This window comes from Carassius auratus, unplaced genomic scaffold, assembly GCF_003368295.1.
Source record: "Carassius auratus strain Wakin unplaced genomic scaffold, ASM336829v1 scaf_tig00021008, whole genome shotgun sequence".
In the NCBI taxonomy this organism is placed as follows: domain Eukaryota; kingdom Metazoa; phylum Chordata; class Actinopteri; order Cypriniformes; family Cyprinidae; genus Carassius; species Carassius auratus.
In genome coordinates this window covers 192422-206623 of record NW_020525078.1, presented here as the reverse complement: position 1 = coordinate 206623, position 14202 = coordinate 192422, and the positions used below count along the sequence as shown (strand labels likewise).

Genomic DNA, 14202 nt, shown 5'->3' with positions numbered 1-14202 from the left:
AAAAAAAGTCTATGCATGCCAAGCAAAATTCAAGAAATAGCCGGCAGAATAATCTGATGATTTTTGATTTATAACATAATAATCTGTTTTATGTGCAGCACAAGCAACAGCTGTAGAACAAAGAGTGGACCTGAAGAACTCATCTGCAAACTAAAGGAGCAGCTATTGCTAAACTAAGAGACCTAAAGCATGACTCGACTGGAACCGGCACTTCAGCGCTCAGAAAGTCGCTCTGTAATAGAAATGCAGAGCAGAAGAGGGAGCGCCAACACAAGCAGACGAGGAAGCATCAGCATGAGCAGAAGAGAAAGTGTCAGCCAACACACAGGTGAGATTTAACCCTTACATATGAAATAATAAAAAAAAAGTCCCAAACTGAGCAAAATATGTAACTATGTGTAGTCAATGATATTAATATGGCCAAAAAGCAAGAGGAAATTCCGACAGCTTGTAATGTAAATAAATTAGATCTTTATAATAGTAAACAGACTATATGCATAAAAAGCATTTGAATATCAGTTTTCACTTTATATTTCCAAATATGGCTTAGTAAAAATTCAATTTTAATGACTGGATACTGCGATTCCCTCCATGTTTTCCGCATCGAAGAAAACATAGGACCCTAGTATTGGGTAGAATTAGAGATGTAGAATATGGTCATGCAGAATGTGTGCTTTATTTTTACTAATAAACAGCCAATATGTTTTTAATAGGCATGCAACTATTTAATAGAGAGAACTGGTCCCTATACTAAAGTTTTACCAAAATGTTAATTCTTTAATCATTTAATTATTCATTTATTTCAATAATTATATGCATCAGCACAGTATCAATGCCATGTCTTCCTCAAACAGAGACTAGAAGAGAAACAGAACAAAGCAACGGTCGCGCCATTTTTAAAAGGGCTAATCGTTTCCTCTCACGGGACAGGGAGCCGGAAGATGGCAGTTCTTCAGCTCCCGTGCGCTATTTTGAGAGGGGTCACCCTCTTCCAGCCAATCACAGTCCTGAGCGCAAAGCCACAATCCCCTACCGAAACCCCGACCTGGGTCTCCCGTCCTATAGGAGGCGCTCTGACAATCTCAGCAATGAGGCAATGAGTGGCCTCTCCCCCCAGCGACACATGTCCTATTCAAATTTCAGACGCGGGGACAGCCAATCCCGTGCAAGCCCTCGTTCCGGCAGCCCGAGATCCACGAACGTCTCACCGCAGAGGCGAGGGGAATCGCGCAGTTCGCCCCATCGCCGAGGTTCCACCGGACACCGGACGTCCCACACGTCCTCTCGACAGGCTTCTGGAAAATGCACTCCATCACGTAGACGAGATTCGGTGGTCACGCGCACCACGTCCCCCTCGCGAAGCTCAGGTACGAATAAATATGGAGAGTCCTTTAGCCCCACCCACAAAAGAAGCCCCTCCCAAAGCTCCTACGGACACAGCTTGGATTCTGAAAAGCTTTATAAGAACCTCAAATCAATTGCGAGTTCGGCAGAGTCAGATGTCTCAGAAGAAAGGAACGGCTGGTCGAAAAGACATTCTGATGTGGAAATCGATGGCGATTATAATCAACGCAAACACAGTGGTCGCAATAGCGCTCGCAGCAGTCGAAAGAGTGAGGCATGCAATACTGGATACAACAGTCGGGATTTCTCTCCTAAACGAGGCTATCGTGATGACAAAACAAGCCGCGGCAGTCGAAATAGTGGCTACAACAGTGGATCTAACAGCCATGGTGCCTCAAGGCCTTATCAAGATTACGATGAACACGGTATACTAAAAAACGGTACTTCGAAAAACAAAAGCCGCAGGCATTGCGGCTACTCAGACACCTCGGACAAACAATCCAGATCTGATTCCAACCAGTCGCTAAGCCCCACCCACTCCCCTCTAAGCCCCGCCTCACCTGCATCAACACCAAACATCTCCCAATCAAGGAGGAGCCGGAATCAGGTTCCATCCCCCGATTTGCCCAAATCCCAAGCCTCAATATCAGAGACGGACAAGCCGGTCAATGATCGGAGCAGAAGCAACATCAGGCGGGGTTTGGAGGCGCTAATCCTCTCGGAGAACACCAGGTCTTCCAGCCAACCCGCAGTGCCAGAGATGACCATTGAGGACTATGTGATCATAGCCGATATCCCCCGATCAAAGCTGTACCCTGAGGAAGAGGAAGCAGTAATAGTGAGGAGGAGACCGCAGAGCCAGAGCCCACGCAGAGACAATCAGCACAGGTCAGAGATCATAAATAACCTGTGACCATTACATAGGTTTTGGCCATTCAAATTACTTTTTTTTTTAAAATAAGGTCTTAAAACTTAGCTTAAAAAATAAAAATAAAGTTTGACACTTCCACAGGTTTTCAAACTTTTGGATGAATCACCAGATATGATGATTCTCTGAGGATTGACTATTTTCCTACAAAAAAAAAAATATATATTTTTTACTTTTTTTTATCTATCCTAAAATTCTATATATATATATATAGATTTTGGCATGCCTAAAAATACATTTACTGCAATCAAAAAAAAAAAATTCTCAAAATATTTTAATCGGGCCCAGTAGCATCCACCTCAACCCACAAACCCCTTCATTACATCATCTTTTAGCTCTCTAGTCAAAATATAGTCTGGTTCGTATAAGGATAACAGAACCCCATCAAAGCACTGGCATCATTTCAGTGGCAAAGTGAGTGTGAGAGAGAGGAAACCCTGTCAGTAAATTCTGCTTCTCCTATCTGTGTTTAAAGCTATGGGGATGGGAGATATGACCATGAGCGTGAGGTTTCAGAAGAGCGAGGCAGAGGAAGAGAAAGAGAGAGAGGAAGAGACCGCAGAGAGAAAGAACGGAGACGTCCAGACAAAGAGATGGGAGGGTCATCAAAAACCATCAGCACTGCATCAGGCCATTCACAGGTGCCTGAGATCACAGTTTCACACACTCTACTTCCCTTTCTGACTGATGTCATCTCACCTGTCATCTATCCTGCTGAATCTGTGGAGGCAAAAAATAAATAAGTGGCATAAAAATGGCACATATTCGGACAGATGATAAAATAGGCAAGATGAAAAATCCCATAGATTTACACTGAAAGCACCTTATTATTTTGATGTTTTGATGCGTATCCTCCTAACATCCACTCAGAACAAAGAAGCTGCATTCTTTTTACTTTGAGGTCATTCTGAGGTTAAATACAGATTAAAAATCCTAACAAGAAATAGTTATTAGCTATGATACTGTTTTTAGGAAACACTGGCATCTAACAATGCCTTGGGGAAAAAAACTGTCAATCTTAGAAAATAAAGCATATACATAAACCAAAGTTAATAAATTGGTTATTAAATAAGCATGCATCTAAAACTCCTGAAATATTGGTGTCTCATACTTTAGACTAGAGCAATCAATGCAATTTATTAAATATATCAATTAAAATCTGCATGTGTGTGAAAAAGGTAAGATGCAAACCCTTTTGTAATCATTAACATTTTTATAAGTAACTAATTTAATGACACGATTTTTCTCAGTTCTGTAACAGATTACAGTTCAATTCATTTTTAAATAATTAAATTACGTAATTCAGTAACATGCAACTAGTGTTACTCCCCAACACTGACAGCTTGCAATGTTTTCTTGAGACATCATTTAAAAAATAACACGCTTAAAAATGTCTTCGTATCTCTCTGAATATGTTCTCAGAGGTGCAGCAAAAATGGAGAAAGCGTTCGGATGGTAAACGGGAAGCACAAAAGTCCAGAAGAGCCCCCTCAGATGCAGGTAAAGTCTCCTAAAGTTACACTCATTTCTAGTTCACCAACGCTGAGGTGTTCGGTTTCTATCTCAGAGGCAGGTGTTTGTGTTCGCAGAAGACCTCCTACACAGCGAGCACGTTATACTTAGCGCTAGATATAAAGGTTTTAGTTAGTTTGACGCTTAAACTATGCTGAGAGGAGCTGTACAGGTCAGTTTGTTGATGTGTCAAACCGCGAGCTGCTTCTTCGCGGAAGCGTCTTGTCACGTGATCATCTGTTGGAGATGCTCGTCTAGTCACGCGCGGATAATTTAAAGTTTTCGTACACGTTCTATTTATGTTTAATGCAACATTTTCTTAAATGAGCGCGAATTTGTATTTATTTAATGCACGACTTTGTGGTTGTGCGGATACGCGTTTCTGTGACACTTCGAACTTGCGTGAATTGAGCAACTAAAGTAGATTCTTTCCTATTTCATGTCTGCTATAACCGGATACCCATGTCGGTAAGTCATTGAAATGTGTGTGTTTGTTAAATTACTTACGTAAATGGTGTGTGTTTGTGTGAGCTCTTAAATGTCATACAGTTGCTCTTGAAAGATTTGTACTGTATATATTGAATTCCTTATGCATGCACTTGTTTTAACGCAACTGATTCTGTTTCCTAAAAGCTTGATCTTCCGCTCTGTAAAAAGGGATGGATGTATATGCTGGATGAAGATGAAGAGGTACAGGTCTGCTTCTGTTGAACTTGATCTATCGCATGTCTATGGCTGTTATAAGGAAGTTGGCATAATTTTATTTTTTATATTTCCCTTGATTTAGCCTGAAATCTTGTTCAAGGAGCTAGAAAAATAGACAAGGCTTTGATTATTGTGCAGTATTACTGCTTTGTGGAAATGCACAAACAACTATGAGTACTTGTTTTTGTTTGTAGTGGAGGAAGCACTGGTTCGTGATCTCTGATTCAGGATTGAGATACTATAGAGACTCTGTGGCTGAAGAGGTGAGCGAGAATGACTGACATTTCCATGCAAAGTACATATTATCTAAGGACTCTACAGATATGTCATGTGGCAAACATGGAATACAAATTTGGAATAAATTTGTCAAATAGTATCTGAAAGCATGATCTTATTTAAAGACACTATCTTGAATTCTGCATTTTCCGCCCTGATAGAGAGATGAGGCAGATGGGGAGATTTATTTACGTCACTGTCTGCGAGTGGAGGAATTCGATGCCGATAAAAACTATGGACTTCAACTGCATGTAAGAAGGTGTCACATAAGTTAAGAGGACCACTCATTGGGAAAAAGTAAGAATATTCCTATGTCTCAAACCTCTGTGATTGATCTGCAGATGCGTCATGGACTGGTGACCCTGTCAGCGATGACCTCCAGGATCAGGAGGAACTGGATCGACACACTCAGGAGGAGAATATCGTTCAGGGATTCGGCTGAAAGCATCCGGTAGGACAGAGCTGAAGAAATAAACACAGAGAATCAGACACGGGGGGATTTCATGAAAACTGTCAAAAATTATTTTGAGATATGACAACGTTTTTAGGACCATTCATGTTTTACTTTCATTACATTTAAACATATTTTATAATTCACAGTAGAAGTATTTGCTATAATGCATTAATGCATGTTTAACTGCTATTTGATATCCATATTGTATAGAATTACAATAATGTGCTTATAGTGAAAATTTAAATTTCAAATTTATAGTAAAATAGCTGGATTGCAGTGACAATAATGCAAAAATATCTTAATGTTCTTAAAATTATGTTCATAAAGCTTTTCTTATTAATATAACAAAGCTTAATATTTGTGCTAAATACAATTGTTAAATATTTTAAATAACATTTTATGTAAGATGTTTTCATGGTATTTAGAATATATGTGTTTATTCAAAAAAAAAAAATATATCCACATTAAAATCTTGCTATTTTGATGATGTTTTTTTCTGTAAGATTTCAGAAACTGTCAAGAAAAAAAGATAATGTTTTGACTTTTGAGAGAAGAGATGAACCTAGTTTTCAGTCCATAAAGTGTTTTTAATGACAATTAAGCATATCTGATAATATACAATAGTTGCATTTGCAATAATGCAACTATAACATTACAATAATGAGCATATAATGAGAATCATCACTGATAATAATAATAAGAATTAAGAACAAACTTAAAATAGAAAATAAAATAAAATAAGAAAAACAAATAGCTGGAATAGCAATAAAATAGTTGGATTACAGTGAAATTGTCATAAAAATAATGTCTCATTGCAAAAAAAAAAAAAAAATCTTCATGCTAAATGCAATTCTTTGGATTTTGACTGGTTTGAAACATGACATTTTTCATATATTATTCACCCATTAATAATTTATATAAAATATTCATGAATCATTCCTATATTGGTTATGGTCGTCTGAAAGATTTGACTTTGGGCTTATAAACTGAAATAACATTTACATTTAGTCATTTAGCAGACGGTTTTATCCAAAGTGACTTACAAATGAGGACAATGGAAGCAATCAAAAACAACAAAAAGAGCAATGATACACAAGTGCTATAACAAGTCTCAGTTAGCTTAAACACAGTACACGTAGCAAGGGCTTTTAAATAATATAATAAATAAAAAGAAAACAGATAGAATAGAAAAAGCACAAGGCAAGCTAGTGTTAGAGTAAATAATGTTACTGATGTTTCCCTGAAGCAGGTTTGAGGTTTGACTTAGGTTCCTGTTTTCAGAAGTAGGAAGTTGATATCTCTGTCTGTTCTCAGACACCCAGACAACAGTGACATCAGCGACAGAGAGGACTCTGATTCCCAGAATGCACCTCTCACACCCCATGACCCGGGGTCAGATGTTTGCGGTCCGTATCAGGATGAACCCCGCATGACGTCCTCACCGTTACCCAACCGGCGGGAAGCCGGCGAGGGCCGCGACCGAGAGCTTGAAAGACGTCTGGAGGGCCGAACCAAGTGGTTCCAGGAGGGAGTTTCTGACAGGGAGGGCGAAGACCCCTGGGACAAGGTGGAGTTGAAGAAGGGTGTCGTGACTCCAGTGATTTTGACCCGGCCGCAGGTTCCTGACGCTCAGACCGGGCCAGACATCGAGAGCAAGTGGGCCGACTTTGAGCAGCTTCCGATCGGAGAGAAAAGGTCCCCAGCTGGTGTCCAGAACCCCCAAACAACAAATGTGGGTCTTCAGGGGGAGGTGTGTTTTTAGCTTCAGACATCGTTTTGGTCTAGGACCATTTAATCTGCATCATCTGTGTGTGTGTGTGTGTGTGTGTGTTGGTCAGGTGGTGTCTCTGAGGCAGCAGATCGAGGCTCTCCGTCAGGTCCGTGTGGCTGCTGGTGTTTGTGGTCCTGATGCTCCCTGCGCTCTGAAGCTGGAGCAGCTGGAGAGAGAGCACAGGGAGAGACGGCAGAAGATACACGACGAGCACGAGAGAGAGCGCAGAGAGATGGAGAGAGAGAAACAGAGACTGCTGCAGGAGGAAGCCAAGAACGCAGTGCAAGGTCAGTGTGGCTCAAATAAGAGGGGAAGAACATCACAGTGTCATTCAATCATTTATCATTAAAGAAAGAAACATTTGATCAAAGGTGGCAGGAAAGTCATTTATGATGTTAGAAAAGATTTCAGTTTCAAACAGATGCTGTTCTTTTGAACTTTGAACTTTGAACAGATTTATGTTTTCCACAAAAATGTGAAGCAGCATAACTGTTTTCAACACTGATGATAATCAGAAATGTTTCTTGAGCATCAAATCAGTATATGAGAGTGATTTCTGAAGAATCATGTGACTCTGAAGACTGGAGGAATGATGCTGAAAATACACAGAAATAAATTACATTATATTTTAGAATACTCATGTTTTTACTGTATATTTCATCAAAAATATAACCATGTGAACGTAAGAGACTTTAAAAAAAAAAAAACCTTACTGACCCCAAACTTGTGACGGGTATATATAACTAAATAAATAAATCATTAAAATAACACATTTTCACTACTTGAAATAAATTGTTAACTGACATAAAATAAAGCAATAAGCCCTGTGAAGCCGTGGTTTACTGTGAATTTATAACGGCTAAGGGGTGATAAAAATAAAGCAAATGAAGTGTAATGATGTTAATAAAAACATTATTCTTCCTCCAAACAATGTAGTTCCTCAGAAACAGTTGTGGTTCCATCAAAGTGGTTGCAGAAGTAAACAAAGGTGTCTGTAAACAAAGGTGTTTGTAAAACAGCTTCGAACTTGGCGCAACCAATCAGCTTTATAATAAAATATATATAAAAGACTTGAACGTGTGGTTGAAAATGCTACATTTCACCATCAACTTTAAAACTAATAAATACAAATTAATATGAACTACCGATATATAGACTTGCTTAAAAAAACACAAATGATAAAAACTTAAAAACAAAAAGACTACATCTTTAAATAAAATCTTAGTGAAACAAAACAGAATTCTTCTATGTAATTCAACATATTAAGAAAAACCGTAGATGTATATCAGTGATACTAAAGTAACACTGATTTTGAAATATGATCAGGTGACGTTTCTCCATCATTTTAAGTACTAAGCTTGTGGTCACACGTCTCATCTTCACCCTGCAGCGATGGAGGCTCTGAGGAAAGCTCATCGGGAGGAGATTGAGAAGCTGAAGGCTCACGGAGGAGAGACCACAGACCCCTCCGTCAGACAACAGCTGTACGTACACATTTAGACAATTCATACACAATACATGCAGCAAGATAATCATGAGCAAAATAAGATATCCAGGATCTATGGACTAGCAAACAACAGTAAAGACAACTCTTACGTTTACTTTAAAAATGAGTAAAGATTTTGTAGGATTTAGATTTTCTCACAGCTCACAGAATCACAACACAAGAGCGTCATTTACTCTGAGAAGTGGCAGGGGTAATTGACAAAGACCCCCACGGAGAGATTAACCGATCGGTTAATCAATGCATGCTCTTGTGTGTGTGTCAGGTGCGAGTCGCTCGCTCTGCAGCAGGAGTTGGACGGTCTGTCAGAGCGATATTCCCAGCAGTGCGTGGAGCTCAACCGCATCCAGAGCAACACCGAAGAGAGGAACGGAGAGATCCGACAGAAGGAGAGAGAGATGGAGCAGCTCCGGCAAGAGAACCAGGTAGACATGAAGTAGAGTCCATGAATTACAGATTCACCAATGAAATCATGTATGATACACACTTGTGTGTATGCACCCTGCCTCTAAGTCTAACGGGAAGAAAAAACGGTGATTGAAGTTCTGCTGGGAAGTCCACGGATATAAGGAAATCAGAATGTGATTCGGTTGTTTAGTTTTTTTACTTTTTGACAAAGACACAAAGCTTTTTTACTTCTAGTGTGACATAAAGCATTAGATGTGAAACTGATGTTTTGTTAGTCGTATCCTGCCACAAAGAATTATGGGAAATGTATGTTCAAAGGTTTGGGGCCTGTAAGATTTTTAATATGTTTGAAAATGGCCTGTTCTGTTCGCCGAGGCTGCTTTTTTTCAATCAAGAATACAGTAATAATTTGTGATAAAGCTAAATATATTTTTTACAATTGAAATAACTGTTTTATTTGCGAGTATATTGTAAAATGTATTTTATTCCTGTGATGAAAGCTCAATTTTTAGCATCATTTCTCCAGTCTTCAGTGTCACGTGGTTCTTCAGAAATCACTCTAATATGCTGATTTGATGTTAGATATATAGATATATACACCTAGTTTTTTTCAGGAATCTTTGAATAATGAAAGATCAAAAGAACAGCATTTATTTGAAAAAGAAAACTTTAGTAACATTATAAAAAGTTTTACTGTATCCTTTGATCAACTCAATGAATAAATTATGTTCCTAACGTGAAAAGAAGCTTACAGAAATTTTCCCACTAGTAATTATGGTGAAGTTCATGTGCACTAATTTCATAAACGTGATTATTCGGAAACAGCACATTTAATCCTCATGTCAGATATTGAAATCTAACTCACAGCGCCTTTAAAATTACAACACATATCAGTGAGTCAGAGGTGAAACAGATAAGGATGTCAGTATCTGCACTCTAATGTCTCAACAGACAGCATCCTGTTTCATTAGTTCTCAGAAGAGTGACTGAGTTTTGTTTACTCACCCAGGACTGGATTACTAATACTAAGCAGGGTTATTGCCACTACACAAATGCTACAAAATGGGTTTCAGATCAGCGTGAAACACAAATAATGACCTCTTTGTCCGTGTGTGAATGTTTGTGGTTTTCAGTTTGGACATGTCAAAATCACATTTCCTGTTCTCACAGGAACTGCAGGATCGTCTGACGGAGGAGATAAGTCTCATGCGATCCTTCATCACAGGTCAGAGGTCAGGAGTAGTTCCCCTCGGCAGCTACGAAAGGAGCACCTCCGAACTAGAGGTAAAGCTGTGACCTTTGACCTACACATGAAATAAAAATGCCATTATTTCATGAAGATTCAGAGAGATGTATTAATACATAGAAGATAAAATGTAATCTGATGCTCAGTCAGTCATCTTGTAAGCCCCCAAAAATATACACTATGGTTCAAAAGGTTTGGATAATATTATAATGATATCTGAAGGATCATGTGACACTGAAGACTGCACAAACAAGAGAAAAAAGTAGACAGCAATTACTAGATATTATTTCAGTTAGCTTTTCAGCAAATATAATTGTATATTTAGATTTGTTGTTATCAGTACATTCAAGAGAATCAATAAACTTTAAAACATGTTTTAGAATTACATTTTTACTTTTATGTATATGAAATCCGTCATATAAAATCATAGGATTCAACATAAAGTTTACAGAAATCATTTTCGATTCATAATATATGAAGACATCTTGACATGTTCCCAGATCTCTGTGTTTAAAATACCTAGATAGGTGTTAAAATGACAACAATCAAAAAAAAAAAAAGAAAAGATGAAACATTTTGTCTGGTTAATCTGAACAAGATCCACAAAGTTGGATGAAGTATAATTACACAGCTATATATTGTGGAGTTTTCGACATGGGTTGACGAGGGATGCTGGTGACGTCATCGGGGGGCGGGGCATGTGACGTGAGTGATTGGTGTTTCTGTAGACAAACACTGCCATCTACTGATCTCCAGCAAATATTTGTCAATATGTTAGGTGTTTTACACTCATTGATTTACTTCTTAAATGAACTGTCATTTGTTGTCTTTGTCCATTTGTGTGGGTGGTTTATACATTATTTATAATAACACTAGTGTGGGTGATAATAATATAGTTTTTTCCCCTCCAATTATGATGGAAAAAGTATATTTAAGTGCTGCGACTGAACACTGGTTCATTTTCACCAATTTGAATAATCCTTCATCTTTTTTTGCACATAATTTAAATATTCCATGGTATGACAAATGAGGTTTTGAAAAAACAAATTGTATGTATTTGGTTCATTATATTGTGGTCAAAACATGGATGAATAATTGTATCTGAATTGAATCAAGATGTTATTAAAGTAGTTTTTAATGGAGTATTGCTGACATGTCCCTGCTCGTCTGTAGATGTTACTGAAGGTGAAGGAGAGCGAGGTGGAGTTTCTTCACAAGGAGATCAGCTGTCTCAGGAAACAGGTCCAAACTCTTACTAAGGTACAACGTTTGTGTGACAAAATCTAAATGAATACTATTCACTTTATACATGTTCCCAGTCTTACTGTCAAAAGGTGTACGTGATCTAACCTTATGTTTGTGGGATCAGTACATTTTTTTTTTAAAGAAATGAATACTTCTATTCAGCAAGGATACATTAAATATATCAAAAGTGACAGCAAAGATATTTAAAATGTGACAAAAGATTTCCATTTCAAACAAATGCAGTTCTTTTGAATGTAATATTAATCAGTATCAAGATTAACGGTTTCCTCAAAACTGTTTTCAGTATATATAGAGTGATTTCTGAAGGATCCTGTGACACTGAAGACTGGAGTAATGATGCTGAAAAAACAAAGGAATAAATTACATTTTAAAATACATTTAAATAGAAAGCAGTTCTTTTAAATTGCAATAATATTTCACAATATTACTGTATTTTTACTTTATTTTTTAAATCTTATGAACCCCAAATGTTTGAACACTAGTGTAAATTAAATAAAACCAACTTCAGTATTAATATATATGAAAACCTTTATGCTTTATGAAAACCTGATGCTTAGACATGAATAATCACTGGATTGATTGTTTATGTGTGTAGTAACAGTGTTTCTCTGCCTGTAGGAGAATGAAGCGTTGAGCGAGCGCTATAAACAGGTGTATGTGGAGCTGGCTGAATTACGGGGCCGCAGTGAGAGAGACATCAATGCACTTAAAGAGCACCTCAAACTCACTGACGCTGCACTGGAGGAGGGGCGTCTCCTAGGCAACAGCACCGACCAATGAGAGCACAGCAAGAGGGCAAATGAGACAGATGGGCTGCACTAGTTTCTCCATCTCCCTTAGGTCATGTGTAGACAGGATACTGTGTTATGTGAAGCTCTTTTTTATCTTGTTTGTTAGGAACTACAGTGGTGCTGAAAGTCAATAAACACTCTATGCTCTTAAATCAAGATATATTCTAAGTTAAACAAGTAAAAAAAAAACTTGTGTAAAAAGTGTATGAATGTCAATGTATGGGGCACCGTTTGTAAAATAAAATGTTTAAGAAAAACTGGTCAGATTTAACTTCAAAACAAATACATTTGTCCAAGCTTTACTAAAAATAAACTTTATGCAATAATTTTATTTAAAAAAATTAATAATTTAATATATATGTATACAGTATATATATATATATATATATATATATATATATATACAGTGTATATATATATATATATATATATATATATAGTGTGTGTGTGTGTATGTATATATATATATATATATATATATATACAGTGTGTGTATATATATATATATATATATATATATATATATAGTGTGTATATATATATATATATATATATATATATATATATATACAGTGTGTGTATATATATATATATATATATATATATATATTTATATATATTTAACTATATGACTATTACAACAAAGTATTAAAGGTAAATCTTAATGTTTTATCTAAATCTTCACTTTAAATCTAAATGTAAATGTTAAGTCCAAATCATAAATGTTAATCTTATATCTTAATGCTATATATACATATATATATTTCATGTTCTCTCGCTCTCTCGCATAAAGCTTATATTTAGTAAACCTTGCACAAATGTATTTGTCTTGTAGATAAATCTTACCACATCTGACCAGGCACCCCATAACAATGTAATATCTTTGTAAAATAAATCATGTATGATATAACACATTACATATATAACAAAACCAGAACCAGCAAATAACATTCGAGCGATTTATTAAATAGAAGAGAGGCAGCTGATGAGGGCAACCTCAAGTCATATTGTCTTTGACAATATTCAAAAACATAAAAACAGCATTAAACTTTGGCTTATGGACATGGTTAGTGTAATGCAGGATGTAAACACAAAATGTGTTGACCATCTTCATTATTGCACAAATATATCTTGTTCATCTGGAACAGCTCAGAGGATCTTCAGACTGCTGGAGTGAAAAAACAAGAACATGAATATCTGAAAACCACATACACACAGTAACGCATAGTATATGTATGGTAATTAAATTGATGTATTACGTGTACCTGCACTCAGTCGTCATCATCATCATCATCTGGGACGAAGATCTCATGTTCCTCCAGAAGAGCAGCGAAATTTTTACTGATCAGATTACCGACATACAGGAACGGAATTACCACTATAAACATGCGGGTCAGACCGAACGGGACCTGCGGAAATATGAAAGCTTAAATTTAATATTATTCATAATTATTAAAAAATATTATAAGAATATATGGGTGCTGGTTGAAGAATGTACATTTAAAATAAAAAATATGAAAATGAGTTTTGTATAAACAGTACGGAAAAAAATTGAAATATCATTAAACTGACATGTCTTTGAATAATTGATTTATAAAAACAACCGTACACGAATACTTCCTTATTTTATAAGATATGTGCCGCACCATTCATTTGATTGGTTACTGGTCGTGTCAGTCGAGCCATCCTTAATTCTGATTGGCCAGGACGAAACCCAACCCTAGATGCTGCGTCCCTTTGGGAGTCTCTAGCTGCAATTTGACACGTATAAACGCACCTTAACTGGTTTAGGAAGGACACCCCCCGTTGTGGTTGACACGGCGTTTCGGCTGAAACACGGTCCTGGTGCGTTTACTGATTTCGGGCCAGTGTTGCGGCTCAGTGATGCAGTATTTCTAAGGAAAAAAGCCCGAGAGAGACGACCTGCCAACGACGCCATGTTTCCTGTTTGTGCATTTCAGAGACACGCCCCTTTTTGGGTTTGTAATTAGGGGGCG

At 37.2% G+C, this 14202-nt stretch overlaps 2 protein-coding genes across 4 annotated transcripts; one reads left to right on the top strand and one right to left on the bottom strand.

The window, feature by feature from the left end:
• The first annotated feature begins 3686 nt into the window (after positions 1-3686).
• LOC113076679 (TRIO and F-actin-binding protein-like) lies at positions 3687-12306 on the top strand. 2 transcript variants are annotated; one of them, XM_026249362.1, is made up of 12 exons: positions 3687-3772; positions 4418-4474; positions 4684-4752; positions 4927-5016; positions 5107-5216; positions 6534-6969; positions 7058-7277; positions 8381-8474; positions 8760-8919; positions 10073-10186; positions 11322-11408; positions 12033-12306. In XM_026249362.1, the coding sequence occupies exons 1-12, from the start codon at positions 3725-3727 to the stop codon at positions 12192-12194; spliced, it is 1647 nt and encodes a 548-aa protein (XP_026105147.1). In that variant the 5' UTR covers positions 3687-3724; the 3' UTR covers positions 12195-12306. The 2 variants fall into 2 exon arrangements, with proteins under 2 accessions (XP_026105147.1, XP_026105148.1); XM_026249363.1 differs by lacking the exon at positions 3687-3772 and adding an exon at positions 4040-4252.
• An 852-nt stretch (positions 12307-13158) lies between these two features.
• Positions 13159-14146, bottom strand: LOC113076683 (essential MCU regulator, mitochondrial-like). Of its 2 annotated transcripts, none has more exons than XM_026249367.1 (3): positions 13983-14146; positions 13471-13614; positions 13159-13373 (listed from the first exon to the last, which is right to left on the bottom strand). In XM_026249367.1, exons 1-2 carry the CDS (start codon positions 14142-14144, stop codon positions 13477-13479), a joined length of 300 nt encoding a protein of 99 aa, XP_026105152.1. In that variant the 5' UTR covers positions 14145-14146; the 3' UTR covers positions 13159-13373; positions 13471-13476. The 2 variants fall into 2 exon arrangements, with proteins under 2 accessions (XP_026105152.1, XP_026105154.1); XM_026249369.1 differs by having other exon boundaries at positions 13159-13370.
• Between the last annotated feature and the right edge of the window lie 56 nt (positions 14147-14202).

What these genes read in the sequence shown, in the direction of transcription:
- LOC113076683 (XM_026249367.1), bottom strand. Translation starts at nt 14,144, where the DNA reads ATGGCGTCGTTGGCAGGTCGTCTCTCTCGGGCTTTTTTCCTTAGAAAT. An exon ending in TCCTTCCTAAACCAGTTAAG is followed by an intron (nt 13,615 to 13,982) that starts GTGCGTTTATAC and finishes ATATTTCCGCAG; the next exon opens with GTCCCGTTCGGTCTGACCCG.
- LOC113076679 (XM_026249362.1), top strand. Translation starts at nt 3,725, where the DNA reads ATGGTAAACGGGAAGCACAAAAGTCCAGAAGAGCCCCCTCAGATGCAG. An exon ending in GAGACTCTGTGGCTGAAGAG is followed by an intron (nt 4,753 to 4,926) that starts GTGAGCGAGAAT and finishes CCGCCCTGATAG; the next exon opens with AGAGATGAGGCAGATGGGGA. An exon ending in GATTCGGCTGAAAGCATCCG is followed by an intron (nt 5,217 to 6,533) that starts GTAGGACAGAGC and finishes GTCTGTTCTCAG; the next exon opens with ACACCCAGACAACAGTGACA.